Here is an 18484-nt window from a genome sequence, read left to right as displayed (position 1 = left end):
GTAAAAACTATGAAAAAGGCAGAGAGAATCAAAAACATTTTTAAAAAATCCTCTAGACCAGTAAGCTTAGGGCCAGATGGACTTACAGGCGTTAACAAACTTATTTACAAACTTTTGGCGTTGAAATAGTACTGTCAGGATTTACTAAAGACGTGCAGTGAAGAATTAGCACTGAAAAGGCTGTATTTTTGTGCCTGATCTTATTGAATATGCATTTGTAGGAGTTTATGGGAGGAGAGAATTAAAATGAAGTTTTACTAATGTTTGCGCTCGTCAAATTACTGGTATTTGCGCCATTATTTAACGCCCAAAAAGCATGTCTTAAAGCAGGCGGTAATTTGCGTTGCTCTTGGTAGATTGCGCTGGTCATTATGAAAATGATCTGGCTGCCTGTGTTCTTTAATGTGCGCATTGTTAGTAAATCACCCGCAGAATTTTCCCCTCCCTTCGGCGCTTTTATGGAATTGCGCTCTAATGCTAATTGGCCCTAAATATCTTAATTTTTTAAAAATATAAATCTTTCATAAATCTGTATTTTGTGATGTTAAATGTATCAATGATAGTAAGTATGTTTTTGTCGATATGTTCGTAACATGATTGGACAGCTTACTTTTGCTATGGTTACCATAGGTTTGCAAGCAGCAGGTAAAAATACACACAAACTCAATTCATGTATATACATGCTATTTATCATTTCCTTAATATTTATTAAAACATTTTTTTTTATAAATTTTATATCACTGCCAAATGCTGGTTATAAAGTAGGCCTCGTCAAAATATTACAGTGACACGTTTTTCAACGCGCACAATTCATGTGGGGGAAGTGAACTGATACAGAACTAGTCGCACACTAACACAGTACTTGAAGTCAAGGAAAACGATAAATCTTCGAACCATCACCATGGCGACGGCCCTCCATCTCCTATACTTGACTTCAATGTTACGGGTATTTTAATGGGAGCCTTTGTCACATATTACCAGTCTTTTTATTCCCCTTTTCCCCCTCACAAGCCGCAAAAGTTCCTTTTCTGTTCCTATTTTTATGTACAAGTGATCTCAATTAAGGACCTCCATGAAGGCTAGAGGCGGCAGACAGTCATGCCATTTATGAGTGATCCATTGGATCATTAGATTGACCAATTTGTTCAAAACACTGATTCATTCAGGAATCACTGATTCATTCACACAACTAGTGAGCATCTTTATGAGTGAGCCGTTGAATCATTCAGTCAATCGATTAATTTAAACTACTGATTCATTCAGTATCAAAACTATAGACCATCTTTATGAGTAAGCCACTGAATTATTCGATCAACTGCTTCATTCAAAACACTGATTTATTCAGAAAGAAAACTACTGATAGTCTTTATGAGTAAGCCATTAAATCATTCAGTGTTTTGAATTAATCTATTCAATGATTTGATGACTCATAAAGTGACAGACTATGTAAAAACTATGAAAAAGGCAGAGAGAATCAAAAACATTTTTAAAAAATCCTCTAGACCAGTAAGCTTAGGGCCAGATGTACTTACAGGCGTTAACAAACTTATTTACAAACTTTTGGCGTTGAAATAGTACTGTCAGGATTTACTAAAGACGTGCAGTGAAGAATTAGCACTGAAAAGGCTGTATTTTTGTGCCTGATCTTATTGAATATGCATTTGTAGGAGTTTATGGGAGGAGAGAATTAAAATGAAGTTTTACTAATGTTTGCGCTCGTCAAATTACTGGTATTTGCGCCATTATTTAACGCCCAAAAAGCATGTCTTAAAGCAGGCGGTAATTTGCGTTGCTCTTGGTAGATTGCGCTGGTCATTATGAAAATGATCTGGCTGCCTGTGTTCTTTAATGTGCGCATTGTTAGTAAATCACCCGCAGAATTTTCCCCTCCCTTCGGCGCTTTTATGGAATTGCGCTCTAATGCTAATTGGCCCTAAATATCTTAATTTTTTAAAAATATAAATCTTTCATAAATCTGTATTTTGTGATGTTAAATGTATCAATGATAGTAAGTATGTTTTTGTCGATATGTTCGTAACATGATTGGACAGCTTACTTTTGCTATGGTTACCATAGGTTTGCAAGCAGCAGGTAAAAATACACACAAACTCAATTCATGTATATACATGCTATTTATCATTTCCTTAATATTTATTAAAACATTTTTTTTTATAAATTTTATATCACTGCCAAATGCTGGTTATAAAGTAGGCCTCGTCAAAATATTACAGTGACACGTTTTTCAACGCGCACAATTCATGTGGGGGAAGTGAACTGATACAGAACTAGTCGCACACTAACACAGTACTTGAAGTCAAGGAAAACGATAAATCTTCGAACCATCACCATGGCGACGGCCCTCCATCTCCTATACTTGACTTCAATGTTACGGGTATTTTAATGGGAGCCTTTGTCACATATTACCAGTCTTTTTATTCCCCTTTTCCCCCTCACAAGCCGCAAAAGTTCCTTTTCTGTTCCTATTTTTATGTACAAGTGATCTCAATTAAGGACCTCCATGAAGGCTAGAGGCGGCAGACAGTCATGCCAATGAGAGCAAAAAGGAAATTGTCTTTGTAGCCTGCCACCCCCCCCCCCCCCCAAAACCAGCCCCCACATCTCCATCACCACCACCACCACAGGCCCCACACTCCACTTTCCATAACGAACGCAGAGCGCTTCCAAAAAACCATCGTGTTCTTGAAATTTGCGACTATAACATGGGTCCAATTTGCTCTCTGAGCCAGTTCTTGTGCCTCTCTGGCAACCCAAAGTCCTGAAGGTCTCATCTACAGTGATGATGTCACTAACCAGTCAATGACAAAATGGCAATTATGGGCTCAGATTAAATCTGGGGGTTGAAAGGATGTTGAGAAGGTCTTCCTTATGAGGTAAGGCTATGAATTCTGCATACGAATCATCACTATCCTGCTCGCTCGCGCGCATGTTCTCCTGAACCGTGCCAAGGATGGAAAGTAACTATTTAAAATTGGAAGCCTCCGTGTTCTTTCACATTTTTACTTCTCTGTTCTTCAAGAACATGTTTAATGCATATGCTTTTCCCTACTACTGAAATATTGAGATATATGTTAAAGCCAAAGTTGGTCCTAAGTCAAACATTTGGCAAAATTTTGATTGACTGTTGTCACTGATGAAACAAGTCTCTTGCACAGTTCTGCCAAGAATAATTAGACGTTCTTCAAGAACATGTTTAATGCATATGCTTTTCCCTACTACTGAAATATTGAGATATATGTTAAAGCCGAAGTTGGTCCTAAGTCAAACATTTGGCAAAATTTTGATTGACTGTTGTCACTGATGAAACAAGTCTCTTGCACAGTTCTGCCAAGAATAATTAGACACTTTGTTTATATCCTATTTGGTTTATTGGCTGTGTCTGTGCTCCCATCAAAATTATGGACCTATTATTCGGATCATTTTTTTAAAATGTGTGAAACATATTGCAACACTTATGACTTTGGGTTAATCACTATCCGTGAGCCTGTTGAGTCAGAGGGAGAGATTGCCATCTACAGTATCACTGAGAGATGGAGAGTTAGCGTTATTAAATAACATGTGCTTCAGTTGCACTGCCAGAACATTGAAGGCAGTGTATGGATACTCTGTTCAGAGAGTCAAAAGAAACTTTGCTCGAAGGGTATTAAAACGACAGCCTGTTTAGTCTGTGCTTTATGGGGTAGAGGTGTGCGTAGAAAGTGTATGATTCTGAAAATATTCTGTCATTATGACTCACACTTTCTCAGACAGCGATATGAGCAGTTTTCAGTTAAACTCCACTTAAGTTTCTTCAAATGAAAGTCATTCTGTATAAGAGAGTATTTTTTATAAATTGTTGGGAAAGTTTGACATGTATTTTCACTGTAATAAATCTAATAGATAAATCTAATAAATCTAAATATTTGTTGGCTAAAACATTTTTTTAAATATTTTTAAATATTGCTGTAAAAAATCATATAATATTAATGTGACACCTTCTTGTTCTATAATAGTGAAATGTTCAAGAGCTTTTTTGTAGTCAACACTTTAAGGTAATTGCCTGTACAGAAATGGATGTAGAAATATTAAAATGTGTATTTTAGCATACAGGTAAATAGCTATAATCTGAATTTGAAAATTTCCAATTGCCCTTTTTTTAATCTGAAAACACACACACACACACAATATCGTATATATTCACGTTGTAATTACTGTGTGGTTTAATATCTGCGCATGCATATTCCATTGCCATTGTGCATAGAGAAAAGTGCCTAGACTAATTTAATAATGTCCTTTCTGTGACCGATTTCAAGGAAAACATAAAAATGATATATTTCCTCTTAATGCAGTAATTGAATCTATTCAGGACCACAAGAGGCAATTTATCCTGTTTCCATTCAGATATTAAAAGTGATAACAGCCATGCAGTTTTAAACGTTCACACGCAAAGTTAAAGACTAAAGATGTAAATGCTCACCTACTGTAACTGCAGAATGACTTCAGTTGAAATGTTATGATGTGATCGGGACATCACGTGTTTGAGGGGCATCAGTGTAATGATTGTATGATGCTGGAACTATATGAACCACAAAAAAGAGAAATCCCTGTCTTCAAACACCCAACCACATTGGAAGCAACAAACGTTTCGCCTCATGCGATCTTTTCATCCTTTAAAGCTTAATTTGACCCCGCGCTCTCCAGGGAGCGCGATTACGGAAAACTTCACTGAACCTGCACACCAGAGACAAAATATCACCTTATATTTATTATTAGCATAACATATTGTTTATATCTTTTCGGAGAGCTGACCGAACCGTACCAAATCTCCCTTTGGCGGTGAATTAAGCGCCTTTTAATACAGGAGACGTAGTTAATGACGACTGCGCGCAAAGCGCCAATTGAAGTCTGCTTGAGTGTGTAACCCGCAGCACTTCCCAAACTCATCAGACTGCAGCGCTGAGCGCGCGGAGAGGGACTGACGGCGCTCCGTATACGCAAACAGAGGACATACGCTAGTCTTTGGCTAATTTCGCTCCCTGTCTTCAAACACCCAACCACATTGGAAGCAACAAACGTTTCGCCTCATGCGATCTTTTCATCCTTTAAAGCTTAATTTGACCCCGCGCTCTCCAGGGAGCGCGATTACGGAAAACTTCACTGAACCTGCACACCAGAGACAAAATATCACCTTATATTTATTATTAGCATAACATATTGTTTATATCTTTTCGGAGAGCTGACCGAACCGTACCAAATCTCCCTTTGGCGGTGAATTAAGCGCCTTTTAATACAGGAGACGTAGTTAATGACGACTGCGCGCAAAGCGCCAATTGAAGTCTGCTTGAGTGTGTAACCCGCAGCACTTCCCAAACTCATCAGACTGCAGCGCTGAGCGCGCGGAGAGGGACTGACGGCGCTCCGTACACGCAAACAGAGGACATACGCTAGTCTTTGGCTAATTTCGCCTGTTGTGATGCGCATTCCTGTAGATCCCAGCGCCGGCCGGAGGTTCAGTCCGCCGGTGTCGGTGAAGATGAATGATGTGAACCCGAGCGCAGGACAGCAGCAGCAGCAGCAGCAGCAGGACAGCGCGGTGGTGCCAATACTCCGCGCGCAAGAGAACCGCTCCATGGCCGAGATCATCGCCGACCACCCCGCCGAACTGGTCCGGACCGACAGTCCGAACTTTCTCTGCTCGGTTTTGCCTTCTCATTGGAGGTGTAATAAAACGCTACCGGTTGCGTTTAAGGTGAGAGCTTGTTTTTCAAATGGCATTTTGGAAAATGCGTTAGTCTTTATGAATAGTCATTTATTAAAGTAACATGTGTAACATGGACACTACAACGGAAAGTGTTAAAACGATTGTTGTGTGTTAGTTTTTATATGCAACTTTATCCAGTGAAAAATATGACGCTTGTGCAGGTCAAATTGTCTAAGCCGTTTTAACACATTGCTGACAAATATTGAAGTGCAATATAATATTCTAAACATATTTAAACAACATTAATGATAATATATCATTTAGCAAAAGTTTTGCTTACATTTTGTTAAGTGTAATATGTTCTGGGGAGTTAGATTGAATATTTTTATTGCCATTATTATTATTTAAAGTCAAATATCTATCCATAGCGACCCATCAGTTTTAAATTATGCAGAAAGTACCCCCATATAATTTCATGAATTTCAGTCTAGTTTGTGTTGTACAAATTTGTCACGGATAGTTGGTGTGTCAGTGGACTGAATTGAGCCTTTGTACTATTTATACTCTTATAAGAGTGTGTGAACAGATTTTTTTTCTTAATAGCACTAGACTTTACTGGAACAAAGTTTCATTTAAAAAGAAATAATGAAATTGCTCTGGCATTATTCACTGTTTGATGTGTAATTCTGGCCTGCGGCAGAATCTTGTGTTTATGGTCAGACCTGTGCAGGTGTGGTTAGCTGTTAGGTAATTTGCCAGATTAGTAGCTAGATTAGTAATGATGAAATAGAATTGCAAGATCTTATGCAAACACATCGCCTTAGGTGCAATATGCATGTGACTGATGTATAGAATGTAGTAATAAATCTGATGTAACCTACTTTTTTAAAGCTTATTAATGTTTAATAAGGATAATGATAGATAGACATGTACACCGAGTAAACATGCACGAAAAATCTAAATATAGATTTATTAAATAAATGTATAATTTTCATTATTTTTCTAGACACTCACACTAGCACCTTTTAGACTGCTTCAATACATTTTGCATTTAAAAGTTTAATAAATTGTTTTTTAAGAAAAATTATAATTTTAATAATAGTAACATATAATATTATTAATGATTATAATTCATTCATATATTTCTTTCCACATTAAATCTGCATAAATATGCACGTTTATGCAGTTATTGGCATAAATCTTGCTAATAATAATCAGAACTCACAAGAACTGTCTGAAGAAGCTGCTGTCTTGCATATGCGCATATGCGCACATGCACAGTGTAAAACATTGCATCATTGTTCTCTCCGCAGGTGGTGGCCCTGGGAGAGGTTTCTGATGGGACGGTGGTCACAGTAATGGCTGGGAATGATGAGAATTATTCAGCTGAGCTCAGGAATGCCTCAGGTGTTATGAAGAACCAGGTTGCCCGCTTCAACGACCTGCGCTTTGTGGGCCGAAGCGGAAGAGGCGAGTCCATATTTTGTCAGTTTCCTGATTGTTGAACCTTTTAAATCCCTTAACATGCAGGTTACAATGGGAAATGTGCTCATATCCAGAAAATGAAACGTTCATTGCATGTTTACACTTGGCTGTGAAATCCAATCAAACATTTGGCCACACCCTTTTTAATATTACTGCTTTCATTTTATAATATTAGCAGCTACCAAACTATGAAATAACCAAAAATGAAAATATGGGTATCATGCATGTTAAACATATCATCCTGGGATGCTTTTTAAACCATATTGAAGAAGTTCTCATGGATGCTGGACACTAGTTGATGCTTTTCTAGTCTAAATTTATTTAATGATTTTTTTTAATTAAAATGCGTAATTAGGTATAATTCCGAATAATTGGGCCATTTTTTCCCAGTCATCCTCAATGGCAAAATGTGTCCCAATTTAATTGAATATGGTACACAAATGATATGTAGAATTAATTAATATTTACCTACAAAAGGATTTTAAAATATTTAAGCATAGGAACATCATTTACATACTTTAAAAAAAAAATCCTGTAAAACAATTTCATTCAAGCATGCCCACATTTTTGACTGCTAGTGCAACTAACAATACACTTCATGCCAGTTTCTGTGTGTTTACACAGGCTTACCCTATTACAGACTTTATCATCACACCATGCGTTTTTCTATTAAGTTTAATCATTTTGTGTTTATCTACACTTGCACAATGTCATGTGGAGAAATCCTCCAGGGAGATTTGGTAGCAGAGGCACGCGGTCACACAGGGACACATGACATTCTTAGAATAATTATAGTCAGTCTGTGTGCTGAGCTATCAGTTACGAGCCAACACCGTTGTGAAACCACATCACCACATTGCCGGTAAGAATGCACTCATTAAATTACAGGTCTCTGTGCGTTCTGTACTAAGGTTTCTCAAAACCATTGACGGAAACTTAGCTGTCTGCATAACAGTCTTTAGTGTGTTATATAATTTAGCATATTGTTCAGATTATTATTCTTTTTTTAATCTTGAAGTGTTAAATGTTGTGCCTTTAGAATCACTGCACAAAATTGTAAAAGTAATGATGCTTCTTGAACACTTTACCTGTCTGCAATTGGTCAATCAAACAGATGGCCACACCTCCAAACTCACACCATTGGTTGAGCCAAATTGAGAGTCACAGGCTGCATTCGAAATCGGATACTTCCTTACTATTTTGTAGGCAAAAAACAGTATCTAAAGAAATAGTAGGGGTGTAAATCGGATGGTTCGTCATGATACGATATTGATTCTCATACCCAGCGATACGATATTTGCCGATACCTCAAAAAATTCTACGATACGATTACGATTCGATACAGGAATATATCGATCGATATATCGATATTATGATATTATATATCTATTTTTAACAACCATCTACATTTTTATTAACTCACAAATGCAACCAAAATATATAACATGAACATTTATCTGAACTTTTCACATCCTGTACCTCAATTGGCACATTCACAACAAAAAAAATAGGACTAAACATTTTTGTTTAAATAATAAAGAAAATAAACAATTGGAAAAACAATTCTGGCTGCTATGGGCTCAGTGCTAAAAATCTTTTCTACAGATAACCAAATTATAAGCAATAGTAGAAAATAAATACAATACAACAAAGACACAAGTTCAATAAACAGTGCTTTTCAGGTTTTTCAGCTCAGTCTAAAAGAAATTTTCAGGTACGCTACAGAAATGTAATAATCAAATGTAAAATAACTGCATAATCTTCACTGTATAAATTAAATACAAATTAATCTTTTTTTTTATGTTACAATGTTATTTAGTCAGGAGCAGTGAGCACTTGTATTTTTCTTTGACAGCATTAGATTTATTATTAGTTTGCTTTTACTTTAAGAACGAATCACAGATTTAATATACTGATACACATGCCTTTTCTTTCTCAACTGTTTACGTTAAGACATGCCTAACCGACTGTGTTTACAGGATATTCGGCAAAACGCACATTTTGATGTAATTTTGTCTATTTATTCATCCATCCACAAAAAAAGTGGAAGAGAGCTCAATTTGGTATCCGCACGGTGTATACGCAGAAAACTTCTCACACAGCGCTCGACTGTTCCGCAAACAATCCCAAGCATCTTTTATGCGCACCTTGTGCCTTCGGGCAGTCCTTATATCGAGTCCTGATACGTGAGTTTGAACGAGAAAGCACATGTTGGCGGTAATGCATAGACGGACATTATATGAAAATGTGGACAGTGCCAAAATAAAGGTGCCTATTTATACTACAAATATCGATATTTTACGTGTGCCATCGATGCATCGTATCATCAGACATCGTATCGATGTATCGATCCATATCGATGAATCGTTACACCCCTAGAAAATAGTATCTCTGAATTCACAGTATTCATTAGGGATGTGCGAGACTAGTCGACTTGTCGACTAAATGCAACTGGTGCTGTTAGCTGACATTGGAAATACTAGTCGGCTAGTTAAAATGTATACGTTTTTAAAAAAAATAAGACATCTGGATCGGAAAACAAATTTATTTCATTTCACCTCAGACATTGCATTCATGCGTTGTCTTCGTGTCACTCGCCACAGACTCAGAGTAATATCCGCTAGGAAGAAGAGCAAGGTGTGGGAGTGTATTTACCATTTTAAAGGGGGAAACATTATGAATGAAGGGGAACTGACTTTCTTAAGAAATGTTTCGCTGACATTTTTTCATGTTATAGTAAAATCCCTAATAAAATAGTGTTTATTTGCGTAGCGCTGGGGTAATATGGTAACAGCTGTATTTTTGCTTGTCCAAAAGCGCCACCTACTGTTAGAGAGTGAATTTGTGTTTTCATTCATCCCGTCTGCTGCTTTTGTTCTGTAAATTATAACGGTTTGATGAAAAATAAGAACAATTCAGATAATAAGGTATCTGCACTTGTTTGACTGTTTGATTCATTGTTCAAGTATTTCAAATGAATCACATATACACACAAAGTTCTTGACTGTCTTCTGAAGGTTTCTTACTTTTAGACCAGTCGACTAGTCAGTTACAAAATATCTGTTTAAACCTCAATGAAATTAGTTGTAGCGCACATCCATAGTATTCATAAAACCGTAGCAAAAAGTACCCAGGTGACTTAGTACTTCCGACGAGATTCTGAAGTGCGCATCTAATGTAAAAATATTACTTTGAAAAAAATTTCACACACGCATATATATTTTAATTACTTTAATTAATTACTTATTCAAAAAAAGTACCAACTCACAGGGTATGTGATATTGGATGCAGCCGGATGCATATTGTTGTCTCTGCATGGGGAAAAATATTTTAACATATAAAGATTTACACACTTCCCCTTTACATTTAGTTTAAAAATGCTGTTTAAAGCTTGTGCACTCCATAAAAAGATGAAATAGCAATGGGAATTTTTTGGTTCGTTGATTCGTAAAGCTTCATGAGTTTTGACACTTGAGGTTTCTTTGATTTTCAGAAGATTCCAGGTCACAATGACATGTTATATATATTATATTTCCAATATGTGCAAATTATTTTTACATTATGAGAGCCATTTGGTCGTATTTAATTCTATTTTATGATCCCGAGTCTTTTGCTCCAAAGCAAGCTGAAAAGCTGCTGAATAATACTGAATACAGCTTATATAGGAATGCCGCGATCGGTGTCGTATTCCTATAGGTAGATGTGATCAGCTGAGAATCAGCTGATGCAAGCTTGACTCACGTGACCTGCCAGAACTAACGCTAAAGCTTAATTTATTGTAGTACTTACAGTTTAATTTAAATAAAATGAGAATTGATGCCTTGGCAGCTAGTGTAAATAAATAAGTTTGAGGTTTTTTTATTTCAGTTAATGTTTATTTTAAAGGGGTCATATGATGAGATTTCAGTTTTTCCTTTCTCTTTGGAGTGTTACAAGTTCTTGGTGCATAAAGAAGATCTGTAAAGTTGCAAAGACTAAAGTCTCAAATCCAAAAAGATATTCTTTATAAAAGTTAAGAGTCAACCACTCCTACCTAAAAGGGCTCGTTCTAACACGCCCACACATGTCTACGTCACTATGTGGGAAGATTTGCATAACGCCGCCCAAATGTTCACGCAAAGAAAGAAGGTGTACCTTTAATTCTTGCTGTTTCCGCCGCTGCCATGTTGTGGAGTCGTTGTGAAAGCGAAACTACTTTGTTTGGCCTTCCAAAAGAGGACACAACTAGAAAAAAGAGGACACAACTAGAAATATTCAGATGTGTGCTGTGCATTTTATGGAGGATGAGGACTCCTGAACCAGTAGCCTACAATGCTTCTGTGGCACAAAGGCTGTTTCTATAAAGTTGGGCAGTTCCAACTTTGCAAGGACAGTCTGGCGCTTCTGACTCACAGCCTGTAAGTAAGTTTTTTATATTTAAATAATGCGCGACTGATGATTCAGACACGAGTTTTGAGCAGTGTAGAGTAGGCTTGTTGTTTGTCATTTGTCCGATCACAAATGCAGATATGGTTTTATGTTTATGCAGCGCGATACGCAATGCAACGCGTAAAAAGACAGTATAAGTCATTATAATCAGTAATTATGTCCCCACTGGATGCAACAAATGCCTCATTTGTAATGGGTTTTATTGGTTTTGTCTCGTCCTGCTGGGAGACGGCATCACAGTATGTTAAGGGGCGTAACATTTCCGTCACACGCTTGAGATATTCGGCCAATCCCAACGCACTGGATAGCTGGCCTATCACAGCACACCTCGCTTTTTCAGAACGATGAGTTTCAGAAAGGTGGGGCAGAGAAGAGAAACAATAATGTACATTATATGGAAAATAATGTGTTTTTTGAACATTAAACCGCATAAACACATTGCATTACACCAAATAATGTTCTTTTTAGCAACGTCATATGACCCCTTTAATTAACCATAGAATAACTTTATGAATACCTACTACATTTACCAGACAAGTAAATACTGTGTGAAATATTGTGTCCCATAATGCAGTCCACTGATCTTGACCTTCCCTTTCCAGCCACAATTGTTAACATAACTGCTAACTGGACGCCACTTTCCTGAATTGAACATGCAACATGATGGGGTCATGTGACCAGCATAGTGACGTCACATGAGAACAATGTAGCTCTGAAATTAAATTTGGTACTTTCTTTCCTCAAATATACAGTAATAGGTAATATGACAGTATAGATGCAATTCAAATGTCAACGTCTTGAAGCAACTACAGGAACATTAATTCTGAACACCCACGGCAGTTAAAACAAGTCTCAAAGCATGGCATCAATTAAGCAAAGACAAGGGAGAAATAAATTAATCCAAAAGTAAATGAACCTGGTCAAACATCACCTGCGCTCTGAGCACGTCCAGATGTCCATGCGTTCGCTGACACTGATCGTTATGGGACTAATCACGGGTGCCCTCTTAATAATTTCACATTTTTTCACCCTGATTTTATCGAAGAACGCCTCATTTACAATTCCGCCTCATTAAACCTCAAATTGGTGTTAATAAGCAAGTAATTAGGGAAGAGGCCCATCTCGCACGTTTAGACAATGCCTACAGTGTGCTGTCAGCCAAACACCTGATGCGTTTAGATATTTTGAGAATCATAGAAATGTGTAACATGTTTTTGTACATAAAATTATGAGTATTTCAGTCAAAATATCCTCGTTAGGTCCAGTACGGGTGGCTGTAATGTTCATTTGGGTCATGTTTTTCCTCGTCCACCACACAGGCCTCATTCTGAGGCTGATATCCAGTACAGGAAGTGTATTAATGTGTTTGTATATTTAATAGATCTTGATGGGTGCCATATGAACTGTGAATCAATAGGGCCAGGAAAGCGCTAGACAACGATAGCGTTGAGTCTTTGAATGTGACAGACGTCTCAGTGAGTTTCTTCTTGATTGGCTCACACGTGGGTCGTTCTGGTAGCCAGAAGTGCTCAGCAAGTCCACACACCTGGTTTTTTTTTTTATTGAAGTTGTATCATAACAGTGCAGGACTGCTGTCTTAACATTTGAATCGGATTATGGAATGGAGTTTTTTGTTATTGTAAAGGTTATTGCAAGAATGAAAGTCATGGATATGTTGTAGCTACTTGTTGTTAAATGGCTGCCTTTCTGTAAGCTGACAAACATCTGAATGAAGTTAACAATGCTGTATTTATACTTTTGAGACTTACAACCACAAAGAACTGTACTGTTTTTAAGATGCAATATAGATGTTTCTGCATTTATTAATTTACTAGACACCTTTGTCTTTACTTTCTTTACTTTTTTCATAAAAATAAAACAATTTATATGTGGGATACTGTTTAAAAGTTTGGGGCGGTAAGATTTTTGGTATTTTTGAAAGAATTCTCTTATGCTCACCAAGGCAGAAATACAATAAAAACAGTAATACTGTTAAATTTTATTACAATTTAAAATAACACTTTCTTTATTTTAGAATGTAATTTATTCCTGTATTCAGACAATATTCATTTAAAAGATGTTCTCTATTATCAATGTTTTCAAGATTTGAAATGATGCATAGAAAATTCTTACTCACCCTTGGTAGTATATACTGTATATTCATAAATTTTTATATTTTATTTTATCCACGATGAAATATATAGGCAAATGGTCATTTGGTTTTTTTGTTTGTTTGTTTTGAAGTATTAATGCAACCAAGAAAAACCAAACAAGAGAGAAGGAGAGAAAACCAGAACTGCAGGCTCAATCCATTCAGGCTGCATGTGAAGGTGCCAACCACCGAGGCCACGGGCTCAGGCTGTGTGTTTGCGTCTGGTTTGGATAGTTGCTGCGTACATCGGTGCGGCATCATTAAAAATACTGATGGCGCCCGGTTTCGAGTCGCACTGCATTCATATCCGCATGGAGGTGATGAAGAAGTGTGCCTGTGGTTTGAAAAGGGCCGAGGGCCTTTTGCGTTGCTGTGTGTGTGTGTCTCTGTACCCCTTCTCCGCTTGGCTTGCCTCCTAAATGCTGAAATGTAAAGACCACACAGACACCTGGCAGTACTCCACAACAGCCTGGCTTTTTCCTCCCACTTTCCTTTTTCTCCCCCCCTCTCTTTTTCTTTGATTTTCTTTTCCAGTTTATTCCGTTCTTCCGCTGACTTTCTCAAAAACCCTGTTGATGACGGCTGGTGATGAATTTCCATAATTTCCGGGCTGCCGTATGTGCGTCGCCCGGACGTCTATTCGATGTGAAAGATCTGCAAGATGTCTCTAAAATATTCCCTGTCAGATGTTAGAATGACATTCAACAGATGTTTTTGGGACATTTACAGTAGCCTCACCCACAGGTAGTTATGTCATATACCAATGTTTGTTTGAGGTGAAACGCCATCATTGATGGAGACAGATAGTAAAGATATTTTGGGTTATATTAGCCTTCTCTCAAATGCGATTTCTATTTAAGTATTGCAGTTGACACGGAAAGCACTTTTTAATGAGAGAGAAGCAATTTCACAGCAAAGGTTTTAAAAATCTGTTCAAAAATTTAAAATAAAGTGAGTTCCCTTTCAGTCAGTCACGTTCTACGTTACGTCAGTCGTGACTGACGAATTGGGATCTCGCTTTTCGCTGAGGAGCCGAGCCTTCTACTAGGACGAATCTCTGCGAGTGTCTGCAAAGAAACAGCCTAGCGTTGGTGTTACGGCGCGTCAGCAGGGGTTGCCATTCAGTGCTGCTCATCTAGTGCCACCGCCTGGAGAGGTAGTCCACGCCTTCCGTCCGGGGCCTGTGAGTTCTCGTCCGTGCTGACGGCTAAGGCTTACAGTGCTGCTGGACAGGCCGCTTCCGCCCTGCACGCCATGGCCCTCCTGCAAGTCCACCAGGCCAAAGCGTTGAAGCAGTTGCACGAGGGTGGTGCTGACCCAGGTGTGCTGCAGGAACTGCGCACGGCGACGGACCTCGCGTTTAGGGCGATGAAAGTCACGTTGCGGGCCCTGGGTCAGACGATGTCCACATTGGTGGTCCAGGAGCGCCACCTATGGCTGACCTTGGCGGATATGAGGGAGACCGACAAGCATTGCTTCCTGGACTCCCCGATCTCCCAGGCCGGCCTATTCGGCGAAGCGGTGGAGGGCTCTGCCCACAGTTCTCCGCCGCACAGAAGCAGACGGAGGCGTCTCGACACATCCTGCCCCGGCGGTCGGCTGCTGCAGCCACCCCACTGCCGGCTGCAGCCCCTCTGTCTGCTCATCACCGAGAGCGCCCTCCTGCGGCCTCCACCTCCGCTCCAGCTCAGCCGCAGCAGCAGCCTTCACAACGGCCACAGCGTGGAGACGGGCGACCCGGAGTTCTTGGATCCAGCTCTTCAGGAGATGGTGACCGCACCACTCCTTCCCCCGGCGGAGGGCCGGGTGGAGAAACCTTTGTTCCTGTTTTTTTCTGTTCCGCCGCTGCGGGTTCCTTTTTCTCCGGGTTCCAAGAGGGCGAGGCTGGCAGTGTGTGCAACCCAGTTTCCACATGGCCGTCCCCCTCTCCCTTCGCCAATGGGCAGCAGGGTTCAGTTCAAGGACGCTATGCCTCCTCACGTAAGTGGCGCGCCGCACACTCAGACCCCACCCTGGGACGCACGGAAGCCTCCCGGGTTGGGTCCCTGTGTTCCACAGTTCGGTTCTCCTCTGTGCTGGACAGGGATGCTCCTGTCTTGCGTGCAGAGATTGCGGTCCCGCTGGCGAAGGACGTGATACAGCAGGTCCCTCCAGCCGAGATGAGGTCAGGATTTTACAGCCCATACTTCATCGTGCCCAAGAAAGGCGGTGGGTTACGACCAATGCTGGACCTGCGCGTGCAGAAACGCATCTTTCAATGCGTCCGTCCTTTCGATTGGTTCGCAGCGATCGACCTCAGGGTCGACTGGGAAAAGAGCAAACTCTCCCCGGTGCAGAGGATCTCTTTTCTCGGCATGGAGCCGGACTCGGTCAACCTCTCGGCACGTCTCTCAGGAGAACGTGCACAGTCGATGCTGAACTGCCTGGGGTCCTTCTAGTGCAAGACAGCGGTTCCACTGAAACAGTTTCAGATGCTCCTGGGGCATATGGCATCCGCAGCCGCTGTCACGCCGCCCGGGTTGCTTCATATGAGACTGCTTCAGCGTTGGCTTCACAGCCCGGTCCCGAGATGGGCATGGCACGGCACTTACCAGGTTTCTGTCACCCCATTCTGCTGTCAGACCTTCAGCCCGTGGGCAGATCTTGCCTTTCTTCGGACAGGGGTGTCCCTTGGGCAAGTATCCAGGCATGTTGTTGTGTCAACAGATGCCTCTGCCAGGGGCTTCTTTGTCTGCTTTGGAGGTCAGCAGAAGGGAAAGGCTGTCTCCAAACAAAGACTTGCCCACTGGTTAGTGGAGGCTATAGGAGGCTGCGCCATTCCCCTCTACGGACCATCATGCTGTACGTCTAATATTCCAAGGAACCTCAGATCATATATTTCACACTCGTTAATTTTTTTCCCCCATTGTTTTTGGATCAATTGGTGTGGCCATACAGACTAACCCCATCATCAAAGGAAGCCTGAAAACAGGAATTACTTCATTATAATTCTCTTTGCTCTGTGATTCTCAACCTGAGATAAGATCTGTGTCAGCTGGAAGCTGGGCCACATCCCACAGGGCCATTTAAACATCTGGAATGAATGTGTTAGCGCTTCCGCTCTGTGATTGGACATGGAAGTGCTAGCTATCAAAAATCTCACTCCACTGGCTGGGGGATGACAGGAATTTTTGGGACTTTCCCTCCAGCAGTGATATCATCTGGTTTCCTGGCTCTCTTAAATACCTCTCCGCATACAGATGATGTCCCTGTGCTCATTCCTTTACTCTCTGTCACTAAGATATTTTAAGACCCTTAAAGTCATGAAGCCTGCATTTCAGCAGGGGTAAGTTCTCAATTTTGAAGAATGCAAAAAAAAATAAAAAATAGGCATGGATGTCTGTGGTCCAACCCACTTATATTACACTAATCATGAAGTTAAAACAGCAATAAAACCACTAAATATACATATCATTTACTATCTGTAAGTTAATGAATCTGTAAGTAAATGCTAAGCCACACAGATTTTTAATAGGATAGTTCACCCAAAAATGAAAATTGTCACTATTTACTCACTCTCAAGTTGTTCCAAACCTGTATGAATGTATTATCTATCATAATTGTCATAGCTTTCCATCATGCATAACTATTAATGTCTCAAATTGAAGCGTTTCATTTTTGTAGCCTTTTTCTTTTAGTGTTTTCCCTAGTTTTTATTATAAAAACTAGAGAATAGACAGGAAAGAAGTGGAAGAATCAAATGCAAGAAATATTGCAAATCAGACACAAAACCACTAGGCCACAGCTCCAGCCAACCTTTTTTTTTTTTTTTTCTCAAAAGCATACAGAAAAGATATATGTATACATCACAATTGTCACGGTGTGGGAGAGACCATTATTTAGTATTTAACTCTATTTGATCAGAGGTTCTTCATTCAAAGCCGAGGTCCAGTGACAGCAGCACATGCCCTTTTTGTCCTTACACTCCGGTGCATTTTTTTTTTTAGAATTTTTATTTATTTTTTTGTTCTTCTTCAATAAATCAATGCTATCGGTCACCCTTTACGTCTGTCTGTCTGTTTTACAAATATATTTAGCGAATGAAAGGTATTAAAAAGAGTTTGTGACTCCGCTCAAACTGTCAGTCAAACCTCATAACTCCGCCTCCTGTCTTGACTGACTGAGTGCAGTGAACTGAAGTTCAGCAGAGCAGCTGAACGTCTTGCAAGGGTAAATAAATATCTTCTTGTTTGTATAAGTACAGCGTTGTCTTTACGCAAGAAACACTAGTATGTCTACTGTATAAAGGCTCATGTTTTATGCATTTGAGGTCTGAGACCGGACCTGCGGAGAGAGGGCATTTGCCATCTAAATTAGTCATAGCCAATAGCCTACACTTAAATAGCCTGTGCATGCAGTAGCATTTCATCTTTTATAAAATGACATTTTGGCCAAACGTATTTTACAACAGGAAAAACTGAGCACCCATATAGCTACAACAAACTTTGCAACCTGTTGATAAAAACGTAATGTGCTGCTGCCGTTTTAATGATGGACAAGTTGCACATTTGCACACACATTCGCTGGTCAAAATCCTGGCCATAACTGCATTTGAGTGTTCCTCGTCAGCTAGGTAAAATATATTTCTAAGAAAATTCTTCTTTGATTTATGATGGCTATCTGCTGATTCACTTAATTTATTAACATTTAATCATATTATATATGGTCACACTCACAGCATG

The 18484-nt window shown here is 39.6% G+C and overlaps 1 protein-coding gene across 1 annotated transcript in view; it reads left to right on the top strand.

The window, feature by feature from the left end:
• The window catches only part of LOC107603075 (runt-related transcription factor 2-like), a 47280-nt gene that overhangs the window by 14093 nt on the left and 14703 nt on the right, over window positions 1-18484 (top strand). The window contains exons 2-3 of the mRNA XM_016295772.1: window positions 5487-5746; window positions 7012-7183. Coding sequence (XP_016151258.1) covers window positions 5487-5746; window positions 7012-7183 — 432 coding nt within the window. The remainder of the gene's footprint in view (window positions 1-5486; window positions 5747-7011; window positions 7184-18484) is intronic.

The sequence above is a fragment of the Sinocyclocheilus grahami genome, unplaced genomic scaffold (genome assembly GCF_001515645.1).
Source record: "Sinocyclocheilus grahami isolate Dianchi unplaced genomic scaffold, SAMN03320097.WGS_v1.1 scaffold340.1, whole genome shotgun sequence".
In the NCBI taxonomy this organism is placed as follows: Eukaryota; Metazoa; Chordata; class Actinopteri; order Cypriniformes; family Cyprinidae; genus Sinocyclocheilus; species Sinocyclocheilus grahami.
Note: the sequence above shows the minus strand (reverse complement) of the source record. Positions and strands in the feature narration are given on the sequence as shown.